This window comes from Lichenostomus cassidix, chromosome 8, assembly GCF_008360975.1.
Source record: "Lichenostomus cassidix isolate B80296 chromosome 8, HeHo_3.0, whole genome shotgun sequence".
In the NCBI taxonomy this organism is placed as follows: domain Eukaryota; kingdom Metazoa; phylum Chordata; class Aves; order Passeriformes; family Meliphagidae; genus Lichenostomus; species Lichenostomus cassidix.
The window spans coordinates 21,807,026-21,825,556 of NC_139489.1; the positions used below are offsets into that span (position 1 = coordinate 21,807,026).

Here is an 18,531-nt window from a genome sequence, read left to right on the forward strand (position 1 = left end):
GCTTAATTTTCTCTCTGGATAAATGGAAACATATTGTTTCTGTCTTGACTCTTTAGGCTAATTGTGCCTCTGTTCTGTTTTCGTCTTACCTGTGCTTTGGGCATCATGACTAAATGTATGAAATTAGCCGTAAAATTAACCAGGTGAGCATTAATTTGCATATGTGCATTCATTACTTGTTAACTCAACACTTGGCATTTGTCAGACTTATTGTTAGGGAGTGAGGCTTTCTTTCTAGGCTTCTAATTTGTGAACCAACAAAACAAAATTCTATTTTATTATTAGCAAAGGGAGCTAAAGCTCCAGCTAACCTGATTTCTTCTTTCTGTGGCCACTTTTCTCTTCTGGTTGCCCCCAAAAGGGATCCCAGTTTGAATGGCATACCTGGGGGAAAGTGAATCTGGAGAGTCCCAAAAGTCAGCATTTCCCAGTAATTCAGGAGATGGGCTGAAGTAGCTCTCATAATGTTCCTGAACTCATGGCAGTGAGAGGGATTGTTATTTAGGAATATCTGAATTTCAGGTACAGAATCCATAACTGCCAACTGACTTCTTTGAGATGACTTTTGCCAGCCTTGGCTGAAGACTTTCATAAAGCAGTTTTTTATTAAAAACTCACTAGGAATATGGTTTGGAAAAAGCAAAATCTAGTCTTCACTAGCCTGTAAATCTTCAGAGTTCCTCAACAATTTTAATAACACTCTTCCTTTTTCTTCTCCACATTGTCATGGCTGTTTGCTGCAGTGATTGAGTTTTCTTAACTGTCAGAACAATGTCAAGACAATGTGAAGACAGTGTCAAGGCAAATATAGAAGGGTGACAGTGTGAAGGAGGTAAAGAGAAAAGAGCTGTCAGTACTCAGAGTGCTCTGTAGAGAAAATATTTCCATGATAAAACCATTGTCACCATGCGCTGAGCGAGAGAGAGTAAAGTGGAGGTAATTAAGTTACTGCACTATGAACATGTCTGAATGACAACTTGGAGCTAAAGAAGAACTTAGAAAAGCAGTTTGTGAGGATGTCTTTTGTCCATAACTCTTGTCCCATATCATCTCCTAGATGATGCTCCCTAGTACTTTTTTTCTCTTTCTAAGCAGTATTCCTCAGTAAGGAAAGATACTGCATTGCCCACATAGGGGAAGGTGCAGGTTTGTCCCACTTGATGTGATTGCAAGACACTTTATTGGGTGTCATGAGACAAGACCTCTGCTTGTGGCCCACTGATGGTCAGCACTGAAAGGTGCTGAGTGTCCTGTGCCCAAATCAGTGCAGAGTTAAGGCACAATTTACCTCCACAGTGTGGTTTTTTTCCTGAAATATCCTTGGAAAGGTGACACATTGTCATAAAGACGAACGAAATACAGACCTACAGCTCATCTGGAACTCAATTCTGGCACCAAAGCCCTGAAATGCAGTGCATCTCTACTGAAGGCTCCTGCAGATTGGGTTGCTAACCTTTAGAACAGTTTTCAGGTTTTAAAATTAGGCACTGGTCTTGCACCAAGTCTGTGAGTTTAGTCTTTGTGCACGTGCTGTTCTTTCCTCCTCAACCTTAGAGGTGGGGAGAATGAAAGGGTTTTCTACTATTTTTGTCCTGTTTCTGGACGTCAGGGTAATCAGATATAAGAGGGGTTAGATGGACATTGGTCAGTATAATTGCAGTTCTGGAAAAATAAATATCCTGTTATTGATGATTTAGAAATGAGTTTATAAATCCCAGTGGAGAGGTTTAAGACAAAAGAACTCGTAAATAGTTCATAAACTCCACAAAATATTTCAGGGCTAGTATTTTCAGATACAAGAATTATGTGTTAACTATTCAAAATTGAAAAGGCCAAGTATTTTCCACATATTGCATTTACATATCTATTATAATTTATCTTAAGGAACCAGGTTGAATATTTAACAGATTTTCTTTATTTTTGCATATGAAATAACTGAACCCTAAAAATGCTTGCTTTTCTACCATTATCCTGTTGCTGTGCTATGCTTATTTGCAATTCATGACAGCATTAAATATAAAAGCATCAAGATTGGGTGACCCATTTAGATGAACTGCAAATTTTATCCCCAGCTGCAGCAGCGAGGCTCAAAGGAAGCTGTTTAAACTGATTGGACTCTAGGTTATATATCACTGCAGGCTGACTTTTCCCCCTTGCCCAGTTAAGGTTTTTTAACCTGAAAATAGTCTGCCATTTTGGATTGAGCATCAGCTGGAGAAGAGTGTGTTGCTTCTTGCCTGGGGCTCAGGTGCCTCCTCCCATTAGTGTTCACACCTCAGCCATCATGTGCCCCTAGTAACTGCTGGATCTCTCCAGCCCTCACAGAGGAAGGGCTCTGAGTGACTTGATCCCTTCAAAAGGGACAGCTAAGGGTCATCAAATGAAAGATGTGATATATAAATTCTTACAGTTAGCAAAAGAAATTGCACATAAAAACCTGCCTCCCTTTGTTATGAGAGTGAATTAACAATAATGCCATTTTTAAAAAATAAATGCTTGCCATATTACAGATCTCTCAGGTACAACAAAAATATGGAAGGCTGTATGTGTGTCCTCCCCCTAATACATATCTATATTAGTGTGCATGTATAACATATGAAGTGAGAAACACAAGATATAAATTTAATGATTTGAACATGGAGATCACTCGGATTGTTCACAACTCTCTCACTGCAAGCAAGGTATTCACCTTGCCCTTCTCAGCTCAGCATTCTCACCTATAAAACCGTCAAGTGCCTCCTTGCAGGCTCTGAGGCCAATCTGCTTATGTGTTGTAAAACATGCAAAACACCTCCCAGGGAAAAAGCTGAAATTATTTTCTTGGGAGCAATTTTCTCTGCACATTTGCAAGGAAGAGAAAGAACCTAAAAGAAATCTGTTCCTCCACACTTGCATGACTCTGCTGGCTTTGGCCACGACCACACCTTTAAGGGTAACTTTAAAGTCAGCAAATGTCTTTGAGAGAGTCTAAACGGATGTCTAAACTCAAGCTCGATGTACAAGTGTAAGTGCTAGGAGGACAAATGAGTTTTACAAGGTGAAATGCTGGGCTGACCTTGAGATGAAAGCAGAGCCCTTGGTATTAGCACAGAAAAGTGTTAGATTCCAAGACTTCACTTGAGAAGCAGAACTAATTAGAGAAGATTAACAAAAATGAGGCATGTAATAGCTGGAATAGGGCATGACTGCAGTTTGAAAGGCTGGATCACTGGACCTCTCCTCCAGGTCAAGATCTTAAAAACACTAGACCTTTTTTAAAAGCAAGTGACAAGTTTTACAGATGTCCCTGTGGTGGCTGAACATACGTTACAGAATTCAAGCTCTGTTCTGCACATAGGAGTTTCCTCTCTGTTGACTGTTTTCATCCTTGATGTCTGGAGACATTTCTGAGCTTGGGGTCTTATTCAGGGCCATGTTCACATTCCTGCTACTTTGCAGGGGGTCCTGAAGAGATAGTAACAGAGTCTGCATGACAGTGGTAACACAGTGGAGACTTTTTCTTTGGTTTTGGGTTGGTTTTTTTTTTTTCCAATGAATCTAGTAACTGATTTTTTGTTTTGGTTTGTTTTGTTTTCAAAAGGAGTCTGAAATATACATTGCAGCCTCTTTCCTCCTACTTTCCACTTCACAGTTTTTCCTGTCACTAACCAGCTTCCAACAAACTCTAATGACCTTTTGTAACTGAATGATAATAAATGTTCCAGAATTGGTGGGACAGCAATTCTGATACACTCCCTGAGGTGGCTGCTTTACCAGCATTGGTGTAATGGGCTCAGCTAAAATGCAAATGATTCACATGGAACAGAAAGGGTTGGAAGGGACTATTGGTGATTATCTAGTTCAAACCACTGCATCAACTAGAGCAGAAAGCTCAGCACCCATTGCCTATGATGTGACTACTTCTCGGAACTTTCTGCAACGATTTAGTACAAATTTCTCACTTTTGGAAAGCCAGGTTTACTGTAAGCATGTGTAACCCCATGCCTGTGGTTAATGGAAGTGCTGGTGCTCATCGGGGATTGCAGAAAAGAAGCAGTCACCCATGAAGACCCAGAATTCTTCAGGCTGATTCAGAGCCCTGGCATACAAGATAATCAGGTTTAAAAGACAGGAAAATCCATCTCTCAGCTCTGTGGGTGTTTGCAGTTCTGCTAATAAAAGTAAGGAAAGGGTTCCCCTGTCTGTAGAAATGCTGACACAATAGGTCTGAAACTGAAGCACAATGAGAGAGTGTTGGCAGGTTGCTGTGTGAGTTCCCCCTAGAACATGCTTCTTTGTTAGTCCAATGAAGAAATTATGCAATTCAGGATGCAAACACATTTCTGCTGCTGCAAACCTTTTGCACAAAAATCTCTGTAAAGTGTAGTAACAGTCTCCATTTGCTCCTAGTAGTAATGAAGAATGCAGTTCCCTCAAAGTCTAGTTTTAAGAGCTGGAATATAACAGAGTCATTGTTTCCAGCCAATCAAAGTCTCAATACCAAAATCTCAAATATCTCAAAACATCATTCTCCATCTCCTAGAAAAGAAACCACGCTTGATTACAACCTCTGATTTCTTGGTTTCATTAGCAAAGCCATGCTGGTCCTCACTGCACAGAACATAGCAACATCTTCACTGAAATGACTCAGGAAGAAAAACCAGAATACATGAAACTGAAATCAACTCTGCTCAAATTTCCTTGTGGAATAGCAGAATCATGTACTACATATGCCTGTGTTGCTGCAGCAAAATCATTGCCAGCTCAGAGGTGTTGGCTGGAGATACAGGAGGGCCACTGTAGGATATTTTCCTGGTCCCTGGGCAGTGAGAACACTCAGAGAGATCACTGGGAACACAAAGTGCCTGCTTGAATCTATGAACCTGATGGGCAATTCCCCAAACAAAATGAAGAATGTAGGAGTATTTATGGGTTTTAGGCTGTAATGGAAGTGATTTGATCTGATAGTAGATCTGATTTTGTTCTGCTGTGAGCAGAAAACTGCATTTGTCTCTTTTATACTCCTTTCTGTCACTTGTTAGATCATTAGGTCAGTCTGTTTGCTAGGAAGATTTTTATATACAGATCCTTCAAAGATGGTCAATGCAATTCTTCCTTGTCCTGTTTAATTCCATTAAATTTCTGCTCCCCACACCTCAAGGTCTTGTCCCTTCACTACTGTGGAACATGGTGGAAGTTCTAAGATGCCTACTTGGTTTTTTTTGGGAAACACAATGTTCTTTGGAAACAGCCTTTTGAATGTGAAAATGGCAATGGATTTTAGTAACTTTATTCTTCTTGCACTTTTCCACGAGCTCCAAAATGGGAAAATGTTAGACTAAATTGGATCAGACATTTAAGACATACTCAAGAGAAAACAGAACAGATAGTTCTTGTTATATCAAACAGAGGGCATTTTTACATGGACTGAGGCTTGCAAAATGTTCTGTACCATTAGTATTACAAATTGAATTACAAATGTCAGCTGTATTTAATGAGAGAGAAGGGATGGGTTTAGCTAGAAAGCTTGGATTGGCGAGTCCTACAAAATGATGGCCAGATATTTGCTTTCGGCAGTTGCATTGCAGAGGTACCTATTTGCATTCTGCTCCAAATACATGTACAGACAGGGATCAAAAAGGCTTGGATTATCATTCCCACAAACACATTTTTCATATTTTCCTACATTTTCTGGTAGGCATCAGTGGAGGCTCACTTTCAGAATTCTTGTAAGATTGAACAGGGAAAAGAAGATCCTACAAGCGTCTTGCACATTTCCATCCCACTTAATAGCTCTGATGCAATCTCTGATCCATCAGTGTCATTCTCTGGCTGCTTCTCACTGGCGTTGCACATTTCTCTTGTTATGCAGCCTCTGTTTGCTTATTTTACAAGATTGGTGCCTTCTCTCTCTGTCAAAGGAAGGTAGGGGGCTGTTGGAGATGACCAGGCACAGTTAGGATTTCTTTACACCGCGTCAGACCTCAGTAGTGTTTTTGCCCTTCTTACAGCCAGCACAGCTGTACCCTTCCTGCAACAGAGGTGGCTGATGCCCAAGGAGCAGCCAGGTGATGTGTATTCATTAAGACACACTCTCAGGGCTCTCTTTCCAGCTGTTGGGAGGGTGGTGAGTTACACTGCAGACTCCTCAGTGCAGATAACAGAGCCTGATCTCTTCTTTCAGCCATGTGGACACTCACTGTGTTGGGGTTCAGGGATGGTTTGCCATACCAGGAGTGCAATCACAGCTGCTTTTGAAGTATCTACAAATTGCCACAAAGCTGAGCTAAACACCTCTGAAGCTCCTGCTGTATACAGATGTCTTTTCAAGGCTACTTTATTACAGTCAGAGTTTTGGGTTCCCTGCTGTGAGTAATCTGTCAGTGAAGGTTACTGAAATTGCAGTTGCTGGGATCCTTGCAGACTGATGACTGTCTGTCTTTCTGAGTTCTTGCTTTGGCTTCCTGTCAAATTATGTTGTTTTCAAAGCCCTCTAGCTCACATTCAAATAAAGAAATAAATGTGTCACAGTCAAATTCAGAGCTAGGGCCCTCCATGTAGGAGAAACAGCTAATGATACAGTTCTGTATCATCCCATCCCTGTTGGAAACCCCAGTGAGGGAGAACAGGAACTGTCAAGGGAAGAGTGTGGCCAGTGTATGCTGCCTCTTATGCTGCCTATAGTCTCCCTGGCAGTCTAAATGTGAATTAGAGCATCTCTGGCCTTTATTTCAGAGGACAGAAAGAAAATCTACCAGAGTCAGACTTTGGTAGTACCACAGTACAGGAACACAGTTGTACCTCTCAGAAACCTCAGCAAAGCAACTGTCAGGCCATTGTGTCCATGGCTGAGCACTAAGGGAAGGGTAAAAAGTTTTGTTTGTTTACCCACAGCCTTGATCTCAATCACTGTGACTGAGGGCACTTTGAAGGAATCTGTCCTGTCTGCAAACCCCCTGACTAATGCAGTTAAAGATGCTTTGTCTGTCTCATTATTCAAGGAAAGCTTTAAGGGACTAGGCTGCCAGCATGCTCAGCCTTGGGCAGGCAAGCAAGAGTAGTAAAAAAAGCAAGGAGTTTGTCCCCTTGCCCCCCAGCATCCACCCAGGCCACAATTACTGAGGCACAGCATTTCCCAGCACAGAAGGTTGCACCAGGCAAGTGCCCTGATCCTCAGCTGCCGGAGAGGGGACACTGTAACAGGTTAGCAGCCCATGCCCCTTTTCTACCCACAGAAATATTTAGCCCTTGAAATATTCTGCTTTCTGTCCCCGCTGATAAGATTGCAGGCAGGCAGAAGCTGCCCTAACCCTGGAGTTGCAGCAGCCTTGCTTTGTTGATGCCTGGAGAGGCTGCTGTGCTGGGCCTGGAGGAGCTCTGGAGAGCTGCAGCGGCAGCTGCGTGGTGCCGCCGAGAGGCCCTGTCAGCTGCAGTCTGTGTCAAAGGATGGAAGCAGCTTCCTCTTGACCCATTTTATGGGTGAGTAAGACATAATCAATATAAAGTAAACACAAGAATCTCATTGGGAAAGGGTTTATCTGGGCTGCCGGGTTTTTTTGCTGTTTGCTGGTGTTAGACGGCTTTCGTACAATATGGCACTGGGAACGGCTGAGGAAATAGAGAAGTGCAGTGAAGAACTGATAAAACATGTCAGTCCTTAAAAACAAGAAATTACCCTGTAATATCAATCTAGAAAGTAATAGGTATCACTTATCTCCTTGCTGCCTACTGTCCGTGACTCTAGATGAGTCAATTAGGTTTAAAGACTTCCCTTAGAAAAATGCAAATATCAGCACCTTTTTTCCTTTTTTGGACCACCACAAAGAGCAAGGGGAATACTCAAGGTTGCCTAGAGATTGAGGCATTGTCTAAAAGGTTTTTCTCAATGCTGGGATGTGAATTATAAAAATAAACCCCAAAGCAGAAGTATCCCTGGGAGGTCTTTGGCTGCTAATCCCTGTAGGCAGGAACAAAGGCACTTATGTTGCTATTTCTCTAATTTATTTATTAGAGAGAGTTAAGTAACATGGACTAAGACATATTTATTTATTGCTTTGCAGCTGGCTGGAGATATATATATATATTTTTAAACATTGATATTTTATAAGTAAGTGATTTTTGCTGCCATCAAAATAAAATGTTAAACTTCTCTTAGATTAAGCAGAATGAAGACTCCTACTCCAATGTTAATTTGTTGTACTGTATCCAGAATGACCAGCTAGAACTGTTTCCTAGGAATCTACTGCTGCTTGTTTTTGTGCTCTAAGTTCCAGTTTTGCATTGTCTTTTTGTATGAAGTGAGAAGCTGGCAGTAAAATTTAGGTTCATCAGGCAACCCCTTATTTTCATTGCTTTTCACGTTTCTGACAATGGAAATTTTGATATTGATAATCCATTCATTAATTACATTTTCTTGCATCATACTGCCAACATACCAAATATATTCAAAATGCAAGTAAAAATAGAAGTGATTTTACTCCAAAAGCCAGAAATCAAACTACACGGTCTCCAGCATGAGGTGCTATCCTCATTGTAATGAGTGACTTTGATAGCCAAAGTGCTTATTTTAAGTCTAGGCTACGAAAAAATAAGAGCAGGTACTTGATGTCTCAAAGAGTGAGAGTAAATTATTTTCTCATTGAGATTTAGGCAACAATTCTGTTGTTTCTGCAACACAGAGGGCTGGGTTCAGGGCTGCCTTTGTTTTGCACAGCAGATAATCCCCACTTGTGCAGAAGGGAAGGGAAGGAAGCCATCTGCTCACCCTGCCCAAGAGCTGTGCCTGAGCTGCCCTGGAGCCTCAGTGCCACCACAGCCCTTGGGGCAGTGCCCACCTGTGCCTCTCTGGGGCTCTGTCCCCTGACATCTTCACAGGTCACCCCCAAGGTGCTGCTGACTGCCTGTGTGACACCAGCTGGGAGACAGCAGTCTAGACAACCTCTGGCAGATACCCATCTAACCCATTCATTACAAACTTCTGATATAGAGTCTTAATTATCCTTCAGTTGGGAAGGGTCACACAAATCTTTCCTGATGTATGTGGGATCTATTATTTTACAGAGCCTGCCCTTCTAGAGGTCACAGGGAGCCACTGATCTCATCACCATCCCTGATTGCCATCCTGTTTTGTGGAGGTATGACTGTAATCATGTCTTCCCTCAGGCTTCTCTTCCTGTGACCCTTTCTCAGAGGGCACATCTTTCTAAATGTCTTTCTATTTTTGCTGTCCCTTTCCAGCATTTTCCTAATTGCCTCTCTCTTGCTCACAGCAGCACTCAAAACTGGATACAGCCAGTACTGAACTGAGGTTTGATTACTCTCCAGTGTCTTACATGTCATTTTACTGTCAACACATAACAGCGAAATATTTGCCTTTCCCTGTAACTTTTCAGTGGGGAAGTACCCAATTTGGCCATCAAAATTTGAGCATTCTCTAAACAGCACTGGGTTGTTTTTTTTCTTTTTCCTGAGCTTCCTCTTGCAGAGAGGAAAAGGTATAGAGATTTGCACAAGGAAAAGGCTCCCCTAGGTGCTTTAGGTTTATCAAAAGTAACACAGGGAGAACAAAAAACTGTGGATGGATGGATGGATGGATAGACAGACAGACAGACAGTCAGATAGATAAATAGATAGACAGATAGATATGTAAACTTTGTGTGGGGACATCTTTGAAAGGTTTATCTATATATTAAAAATCAGGAATATATCCTCTGTTTCTATGAAAGGCTTTAACATTCCAGCATCTGTTTCTCCAGAACATTATCATGGATACAAGATAACACTTATCAGTGTTTCAACATCCATTTGGGGTCTGTGCTGCTGGTGAAGCATGAATGATAAAACACCCTTTTGCACAACCTCTTTTCTTTCCCATCACACTCTTTCCTAATAGGTAATTACTCACAAACAACACCTGCTTGCAGAGATTGATCAGTGTCCTTGCTGCAGAATTCCCTTTTTGTCCTGTGACCATGAATACATCATTCAGTGCTTTATCCTGTATTGCCAAATCACTGTCATCTGAAGGCTAAATTTTTGAAGATGCTGATTCCTCGCACTGTAATTTCTGAATGACTGAACGGGATGTGGGAAAATGTTTAGCCTCCTGAGGTTCTCACTGGTAACAGTCCCATGTCACAGAGCACACAGCAGAGAGGGGGTCTGTAACCTGGCATCCTTGCTCTGCTCTTGGAATGGCAGGTGTGGTACCCCAAGGATGCCTTGCAAGGATTTGAATTCAGAGGCTCAAAACCAGGTGCTGTTGGGACGTTCTTAATGTCACTTTTGCACATTTATCTTGCAGAAGTGACTGCCTTTTTTAAAAGTTGCAGGGCTACTAGTTTTCATTCTTAAGATTTCATTTCATTCCAGAAATTGAGATATGATCCATAATAAAATATATAAATGAAAAGGAAAAAAGCCCCAACCCAGCACCATTACAGCTGGGTGTAGAAGCTGTTGCTTTTAGCTTCCTGAAGATGATGGCAGCCATCTGAAGGACATTCCATTTTTGCTGTGCTCCAGATGCAATGTGTGACAGCCAGGAGGGAGGCAGAGCTGCAGGCTGCTGGTGCCTGTGCTCAGAGGCTGCTGAGTGCAGCTCTGACAGGCTCTGCTCCTCAGAGGGCTAATGAGGAGCTGCCGAAGCGCTGAACTCATCACGGGCTCTGAACTCATCAAACCACACTAACAAGACTTCGCTGGAAAGCTCCCTACATCATCCGAGTGTGCATGAGGGATGAGCAGTGTGAGCAAAACCACAAATCTCTTCATAAGCACAGCTTTATTCCTAACGCAGTAATTAAGCAGTAATTAGAAGTTTCGTGAGTAATGGGAATAGTTGTGGGAAATTAGGAGTTCTTGTCCACAGGGAAAAATTTCACATTGACAGCATCTCAGAGGAGTGAAAAAAGGCTGCAAGTAAAGCTCAAGTATTTTGCTCACAGTAACAGCAATCCCAAATGAATTTCCATTCTTAATTTATGAACATTTGAACAATTTATGAAGCACTTATTATGAAGTAAATAATAACTTTTTTCAGCTCTGCTGAACAGTCATGAAGTCACTAAAATGGAGAAAAATAGAATCACAGAACGGTTTGGGTTGGAAAAGACCTTAAAGATCGTCTAGTTTGAAGGCACCTGCTGTGGGCAGGGGCACCTTCCATTAGACCAGGCCTTGAACACTTTCAGAAATAGGGCATGCACAACAACAAGTTCTGACCTTAAAATACTATTTTTCTGAATTTTTGCCAAAAGGAAGACAATTTTGCAGTAGTGATCCATTGTAAAACTTGTTAAAAAAAAGAAAATATCAGCAATTGGATATTTAATTAAAAAGAAAATATTGGTACTTGGATATTGAATTAAAAGATTCTGAACATGGCTTCAGAGAGAATCACTTCTAAAATTGATATGTAAATATACCTACATTTGTCAGAATTTCTCTTCCTCTATTTCATAAGCAACTCTCTGCCCCCAGTTTCATGCTTGTAATTCCTGTTAGACAGTAGCATGGCAGCAATGAGTTACCAATATTGTTCTGGTTTTGGGACACTCTTCCTGTCAGCTGTTGTACGTAAGGATTCATGGTCCCTCATACAGAGCTCACCATCTCTGGGTGTCCCCTCATTAATCTTCTGTAAGTATCTCATTTGGTATGATTTGTTGAAACAAATTATGTTCGCAAAATGCCATATAAATCCAACTTGTATTGAATGCTTGCATACAGAGTTCATGGCTTCTAAATACTATTTATTTTCCAAATTGTTTAGAATAAATAATTATAAGGAACATCCTGCCTTTAAGCTGGACCTAAGATTGGAATCCTTTGGGGGAAGACAAGTCCAGGAAACTAATTTTAATAACATAACGGCTGATACAACTTTTATAAATATCATCAATCACCTCTGTTCCATTTTATCATCAGCTTTTCTGTCTTGGTCTTTCTCAGCTTTAACTTTTAAGTAGAAAAGTAATTGCAGTCAATTATTGTGCTTCTATTCCTGTCTTATCTGTTCACAGTTACGTTTTCATTAACAGAAACTGTTAGCAGTTTCAAATGGTGCACAAACTTTCTAAAGAGAAAATACCTGTCAAGATCATTAAATGCACAGCACTGATAGACAGAGATCTGGTCCTGTGGCTGATTCTGGCTCCCGATGCAGCTGCTCCATCCTGGGATATCAATTTGTATCACATCATTTTGCAGCAGCCACAGTTCTACCTGAGAGACTTCTCCAAGCCTGAAAAGCCCCTTGCTTGAGACTGCCCATACAGCCATAACCCAGAGAAAACCCATGCCACATCTGAGATGTCATCCCAGTTCACTGGGCTAAGGAAAAGGCAGAAAATGACATACAATTACTTTTCTCTCCCTTGGCATTCTGCTTTGAGCAGAGCCCACCCGAGATGAAAGACAAAACTTGTATTTATCTTTTTTCTTTAAACTGATTATTGGGGGCCTTTTTCTTGTTTACTTTCTAGCAATATTTTCTTTGTGATGAAGTTTTTAATGTGACCTTCTTAATTTATAAGAACTTAGCTTTTAATTCCCTTTCCCAAAGCTTTTATATTTTGTTCTGATTTGCCTGCCTCAGGTATGAATGAAATTTTCTTAACTAACACTACTCCTATTACTTTTTTTAACCTAGATAACTGACTCTGTCAGAGACTTTCTGATTGTTCATCCTACAGTATGTAGACTTTAAAAATTGCTTTGTGAAAGATCCAGTCTCCCCTTTTTTCTCTCTTTTTTTTTTTTTTTTTTTTTAGAATATATCCTGTTGTGAGTTTATTCAGAAAGACTGTTTCAGCTTCCTAATTCACATCAGTACATCCCCAAAAAGAAAATTACTAGAACAAAATAATATTTCTAAGACATTCTGTATTTTTCTCTTATCTTCAAGTGTGGGATTTTTTTTTTTCAGTGCTGGTCGATCAAACTGCATCTGTTTGCTTTTTAGTCTTTAATTTATGTTGGGCTGTAAACTGTCCAAGTAACAATTTGAGTGATGCAGCAACAGAAGGTGACCCAGATTACACAACACTGTACGCTAATGCCAAGTCTTCTTGTTTAATGGCAGCTGCTCAAAGCTTTGTGTTATTGCTATTCACATGCAACAGACACAAATCAAACAGCCTCCTCAGGCACACATCCCGCAGATCTTCATTTTAAACATGTTCGAGAGCTGCTGCTTTTCCTACACACACAGCAGCCTCACCAGCTGAGGCCATTTAGCCTCCTTGGCTTGTATTTACTCTCAGCCATCTGACACAATTATCAAGGAAACCCATTGTGACTTCCACTATTTTGCACACTTCTGTTTATGTGGAAGTTTGCCGAGAACATTTTTTTTCTATAAAAGTAGCTGGACTTTTGTGCTCTCTCATAGTGGATATATTTACAACATCAAGTACATCACAGTTGTTTAATAACCGCTCTCTCTAGGGGCTGTAATTAAAAATATATATAATATATATTAATATATATAGTATATAGTATATAATAAAGCAATACTACTAAAAATGTAACATGAGCAGTTTTAGCAGAGGATAAATTAGTCTAGATTTCAACTAGAAAGGTTTAGATTTACTGAATGAGTGGTATCAAAAAGCAGACTTTAAAGTATAGGTACAGTTTTAGCAGAAAAATTTGAATGAGCAAAGCAACAAAATGCTTTCATTCCTTATTTAAAAAAAAAAAAAAAAAGTTAAAGCAAGGAGATCAGGAAAGCTATCAAGCAACGAGTTTCAAACTCGTTGAAAACTTAGTTTCAAAGACTAAATCTTTTTGGCATCTCCATCAAATTTTTAAAGCCTCCTGACAACACAAGCTTTCTGCTGGAAGTGCATGTCTAACCATCTCCCCAGAGGACATGTCAGAACAATAAGAAAAAGTGCAAATCTTACTTTTTAAATGGATGAGCAGCAAAAAACCGAGGTAGAAGATGAGTAGAGAGTTAATTCTTGAATGAGCCATATTCATCTTGATAGGACATCCTCCGCTGAGTTGCCTGTTGTCCAAAGGGCTCGTGCTGATCCTCACTGCTTTCTCCTCATGTCTGAAGCTAAGGGCACACCCAGGGCGCCCAGCGCCCTACGAGCCATCTTTTGCCCGTGCCCCCCATCAGCCTGCTCCCTGCCAACCTGCACACTTTGATCCCAAAGGCAGTGGTGCTTGTTAAGGTTTCACTTCGGCAGGTCCCAGCGATTTTTCAAACCCGGTGCAGATTTGTCCGGGAGCTGGAGCGGAGTCTCTCTCTCCCCGGCGGTGTGCTGGGGAGCGAGTGATGCGCTCTGCCTGGCTGCCCGCGCACCGCAGCCGCGGCACTCGTTATCCTCCACCAAAGCCCCGCTGCACGGCACTCCTCCCAGTTCACACTGCAAACACCTTCTTGCACAGTCAGCTCACAAACGCTGCTTTCTGAGTCCCTTCTGTATCTTACACCTTTAGCACATGAAGTGAAAAGATGAAACATGCCCGTTCTCAGTCTTTTTAGTAGTTAGGTATTAGCCTGTTCTCTTCCTCAGTATTATTTTTCTGTTTCGTTGTTATTGTTCACACTGGATTCACTAGAAAGCACCCTCCTGGCAGCTGGCACAGGACCTCTGAGCTTCATCAGGTTGTGTTATAATCTTGAACTGCTCATGGAGGAGCCAGGCACTTAGAGGAGCAGGAGGCGTCATAGCAGGATCGGTAAGAAAAGGGGATGGGGGCAGGGGACAGATTCCATTTGTGTTTAGCCAGGGCTGGTGTTAAACAGCCGTGGCTGGCGCAAGTGTCCTCAGTCTGCTCGTCCTCGGGGAGTCTTCCCCAGCTGCCACGGCAGCTCCTCACTGCTGCATGGCACAGGCAGGGTCTGTTTGTGCCCAAAGCTCTCTCAGTGTATAGTGCCTCATCCACGGATCAAAACTTTGTTCACAGATACTAAAATCCTTGTCCTGCTCTAGAAGAAGGGAAAGTGAGGGCAGACAGCAGCTGTATTCATACCCAGGAGCTGTATTCATACCATGATCCATGCAAGCTCTGGCCCTCTGGCACCTCACACACCCAGTTGGTGTGTCCACTGTGGAGGAGCTGTGCCATAGCAATGACTGCCACAGCACCATTCCAGCTCTGAGGCCAAGACAGAGATGAACTGCCTGTTGGCAGTGAATGTCCTCTTTCCACCACCTTCACCTCTACCAATCCTCCCAGCCCCTGGCCCTTGACACTTGCCCTCCATGCCTCAGTGACAATCCAGGCATTCCCAAGCCCAGGAACAGCCTGAAAAATCTGCTTGGTCATTATGCTACTGTCAAACAGGTAGCACTCAATACATTTGGTGTTGTGTTTGTCCTCCCCACTTCAGCAGAATCTTAATCCCTGGTTCAGGAAGCCTTTAATAATGAGTTTAACTTTACATGTCCACTTAACAGAATGAAGTACAAGCTGAAAGTCAAGCATATGCTGAAGGCAAACTGTTGATGCCAACATGAATTCACTAAAGCTGTCTATAGTAGGTTGGTACTTTCACATACACTCTTTATACTCAGTGAACCTTTTAAAATTTCTCCTGCTGCAAAGCTCCTCCTTCTCTTCCATCTCATTCATGTGCAGCTGCACTAACGCACTGCTGACCTTGTGGCACACCTTTCCAGACCCTCTTTCTCTTCTCCTGGCACCAGCAGTTCAAGCAGCTCTACTGTCTGCTTCGCAGGCAGCCTCCACCCTCCCACTCCCCTGAGGCTCCCTACTCCTTTCACCAGCTCTGATCTCTCTGATGGCAACCTGGGCTGGATTTCCTCACCAAACAGCATGGCCTATGAACATGATGATGAACAGGGCTCCTAGTGGAAAGTATTTAGATAACTATCCATTTAAATATAATTAAATGGCTAATTGTAGTTTTCAGCTCTTTTACTTTTTGTAATCCACTTTCTTTTATGTTTACATTTACAGTTGTTTGGATGTTTTCCTCTCCTTGCCATCTGTCTACTTTGTTTCTGTTTGAAATTATCTAGTAAGATATATAATCATTACAACGTGAGCATGAAAATACCACTCTGTCATCTGGGAATTCTTTTATTGGGCTGAATTATGCAGTTTAGCTCAGTGTTGATTGCCTGTTTTAAGTGCATTATTATTTAAATTTGTCACTTTATAGCTTACTTAAAACAACATTTTCTGGATTCATATGCCAGTCAATTTTAAAAAGAAATCCTGTAAGTATTCAAAAAGATTTGAGCAAATACAAATACAAATTTAAGCAAATACAAAGTTTTGAATCCCAAGTAATATAAGTACTGCAAGAAAACAGTCACATCTATTAAATCTGGGTATTTTTCTGAAAAATACACAAGTACATGTAAAATCTGTACTCCAAGCAAACTTAGAAGTTCTCAGACATGAGGATATGCTACCAGTCTGAGAGCATAAATGTATTGTGTCAACACATATGTTGAGATTGGAATTAAATACTCTTCCATGTAACTCTGTGGTAGTTACAAAACATACAGCAAATATATAAACACATCTTAGGTCTTTGGAAAGTTATTATAATGTAATTACTTTCAGAATAGCCAAAAGAGCTGATTTTTCAACCTGTTTGAAACTTAGCTCTGCATTTCCCAATGCCTTTTTTCATATGTTTCATCTTCTTCATGAGCTATTCATATACCAGAATTTAATGGGGAATAAACTAAATTATCACTGCCCTAATTCCTTGAAGTTGCCTACAGGAGGAGGTTCGAATTTCTGCATGGATATAATTTGTACGCAGTGAAACATTATAGCATCTAAATGTAATTTCTATGCTTTCTCAGTACAGCTTTGATGAGATTCTGCAGTCACAAAAGTCAGAGCCTATGCCATTTTCTCAGGAAAAATAGGTTTGTGTTGATATCTGCTTTCACTTAAGTGCTGCCTTTTTGTTCTGATTGCTTCCGTGCAATAATGACAGAGTGGTGAGATATCAGACTACTCTTGTCAGTGTCATCTCTTCTAAAACATTTTATTGCAACTCTGTCCAACAAATTTTATTATCTAGCATCTTTTGCTTCCTGATATAAGCAGTGTTTTCAATTTTCAGATGACAGCAGTACTAATTAATTCTGCCTCTCACTGCTAGGCATGATTTCTGATTATTCACTGTTGCTTCAATTTAAAGTGCAATTTTTATTGATGCCATCCTGTGCTTTCTAGGTCAAATATATTTACAGGTGATTTTCCTAAGTAATTGATACTTCTTTTCCAGTCTGTAAAATGTTTTGGTAGTTTTAGTTTCAACTACAAAATGAAGAGAAATTAGAACAGTTAAGTAATTAATGTAAAGTGTAAAATTATGTTGCAAGTGGAAGATGTGAGTTTACAAAATGCCTGATGCTAACCTGAAGCTTTTATTAAATCCCTTTGTTCACTGGCAAATAAGGCTCTGGTAATAGTCAGGAACAGGTGAGTGATTTCATGGAAGAGTGGAAGAGTGACTGAGCTAAAGATAACACTTGCCCTGGTGAGGTTTTGGATAAGCAGAACTCAGCTGGACAGTGGCTCTTTGCAACCTGCTCAGACTAGATGTGCTTTGAGCAGGTGGTCCCTTCTCACCATATATTCCTGTGATTCTCTGAATAGAGCATTAGATTCCCTGCACAAACTCCAGCCTATATTAGCTCAGTCCCCAGTTTTGCATACCTAATGCAGAAAGCCTCTATTTGTAAAATAGTCCCTGTTTTTCCCTAGAGTCTTTGATTTTCTTACCAGTATTTGATGGTGCTGCTTGTGTACATCTTCTCTTAAGCTCTTGTTGAATTTCATCAGAGATGAAATTAGGATTCCAAATTTCACTGGTGTTCCCTGTTCACCAATGGGAGAGCTTCATTTATGAAAAACTGTGGAGCATTAGAGCATGAAGTCACTCTGGTCTGATATCACGGTCTGGGCATTCAAATACATTCTGAAGTATTTATTGTAAACTCAGGGTGATGGAGTTGCCTAGAACAATGGACCTGACCAAATAATCCAGATCATCTTCCTGTTTATGGTACTTGATCCACCTCTTCAATAACAACTCACAGATAATTTTTTTTCTTTTGCTTGTTGTAGCAAAATTTGGGTAATTATGAATGGACAAACCAAGGCAAGGGATAAACCAACATGAATAAGGGATAGCTAAAAAGTCTTGTAGATAGAGAGTTGTATTTTAAGAGGAAGTTGCTTACCTCATTAACAAAACCACTATAGAGCTATTTGCATTTTAATTAGGCTCCTTAGAAAGAACAACCCTGTACACTGATTTTCTGCAACACTTGCAAAGTTAACCACCCACAGGAGACCTGGGCAAGAGAGAACTGGAATCTCCTTTGGCCCATACTTTTCCACAGACAAATGTTTTATGACTATATGTAACTCCTTAGTCTATAAATTTACTCCTTTTGAGCTTTCTTTTCCTTTTTATTAGGGTGGACCAATATTTGGGACTTTGAACTCTTGCTTTACTCTTTTTATTTCTTTCTCTACTGGAGTAAAGCAGCAGAGCATGAGCTTCCAGTTCTGCCCATTTTCAGATTTCTAATG

At 40.8% G+C, this 18,531-nt stretch overlaps 1 protein-coding gene across 1 annotated transcript in view; it reads right to left on the reverse strand.

Annotated features, from left to right (window-relative positions):
• Window positions 1-14,305, reverse strand: part of CRB1 (crumbs cell polarity complex component 1) — a 93,762-nt gene extending 79,457 nt beyond the window's left edge. Inside the window, exon 1 of the mRNA XM_085068298.1 lies at window positions 13,890-14,305. Coding sequence (XP_084924424.1) covers window positions 13,890-13,965 — 76 coding nt within the window. The 5' untranslated portion in view covers window positions 13,966-14,305. The remainder of the gene's footprint in view (window positions 1-13,889) is intronic.
• Window positions 14,306-18,531: the final 4,226 nt, after the last annotated feature.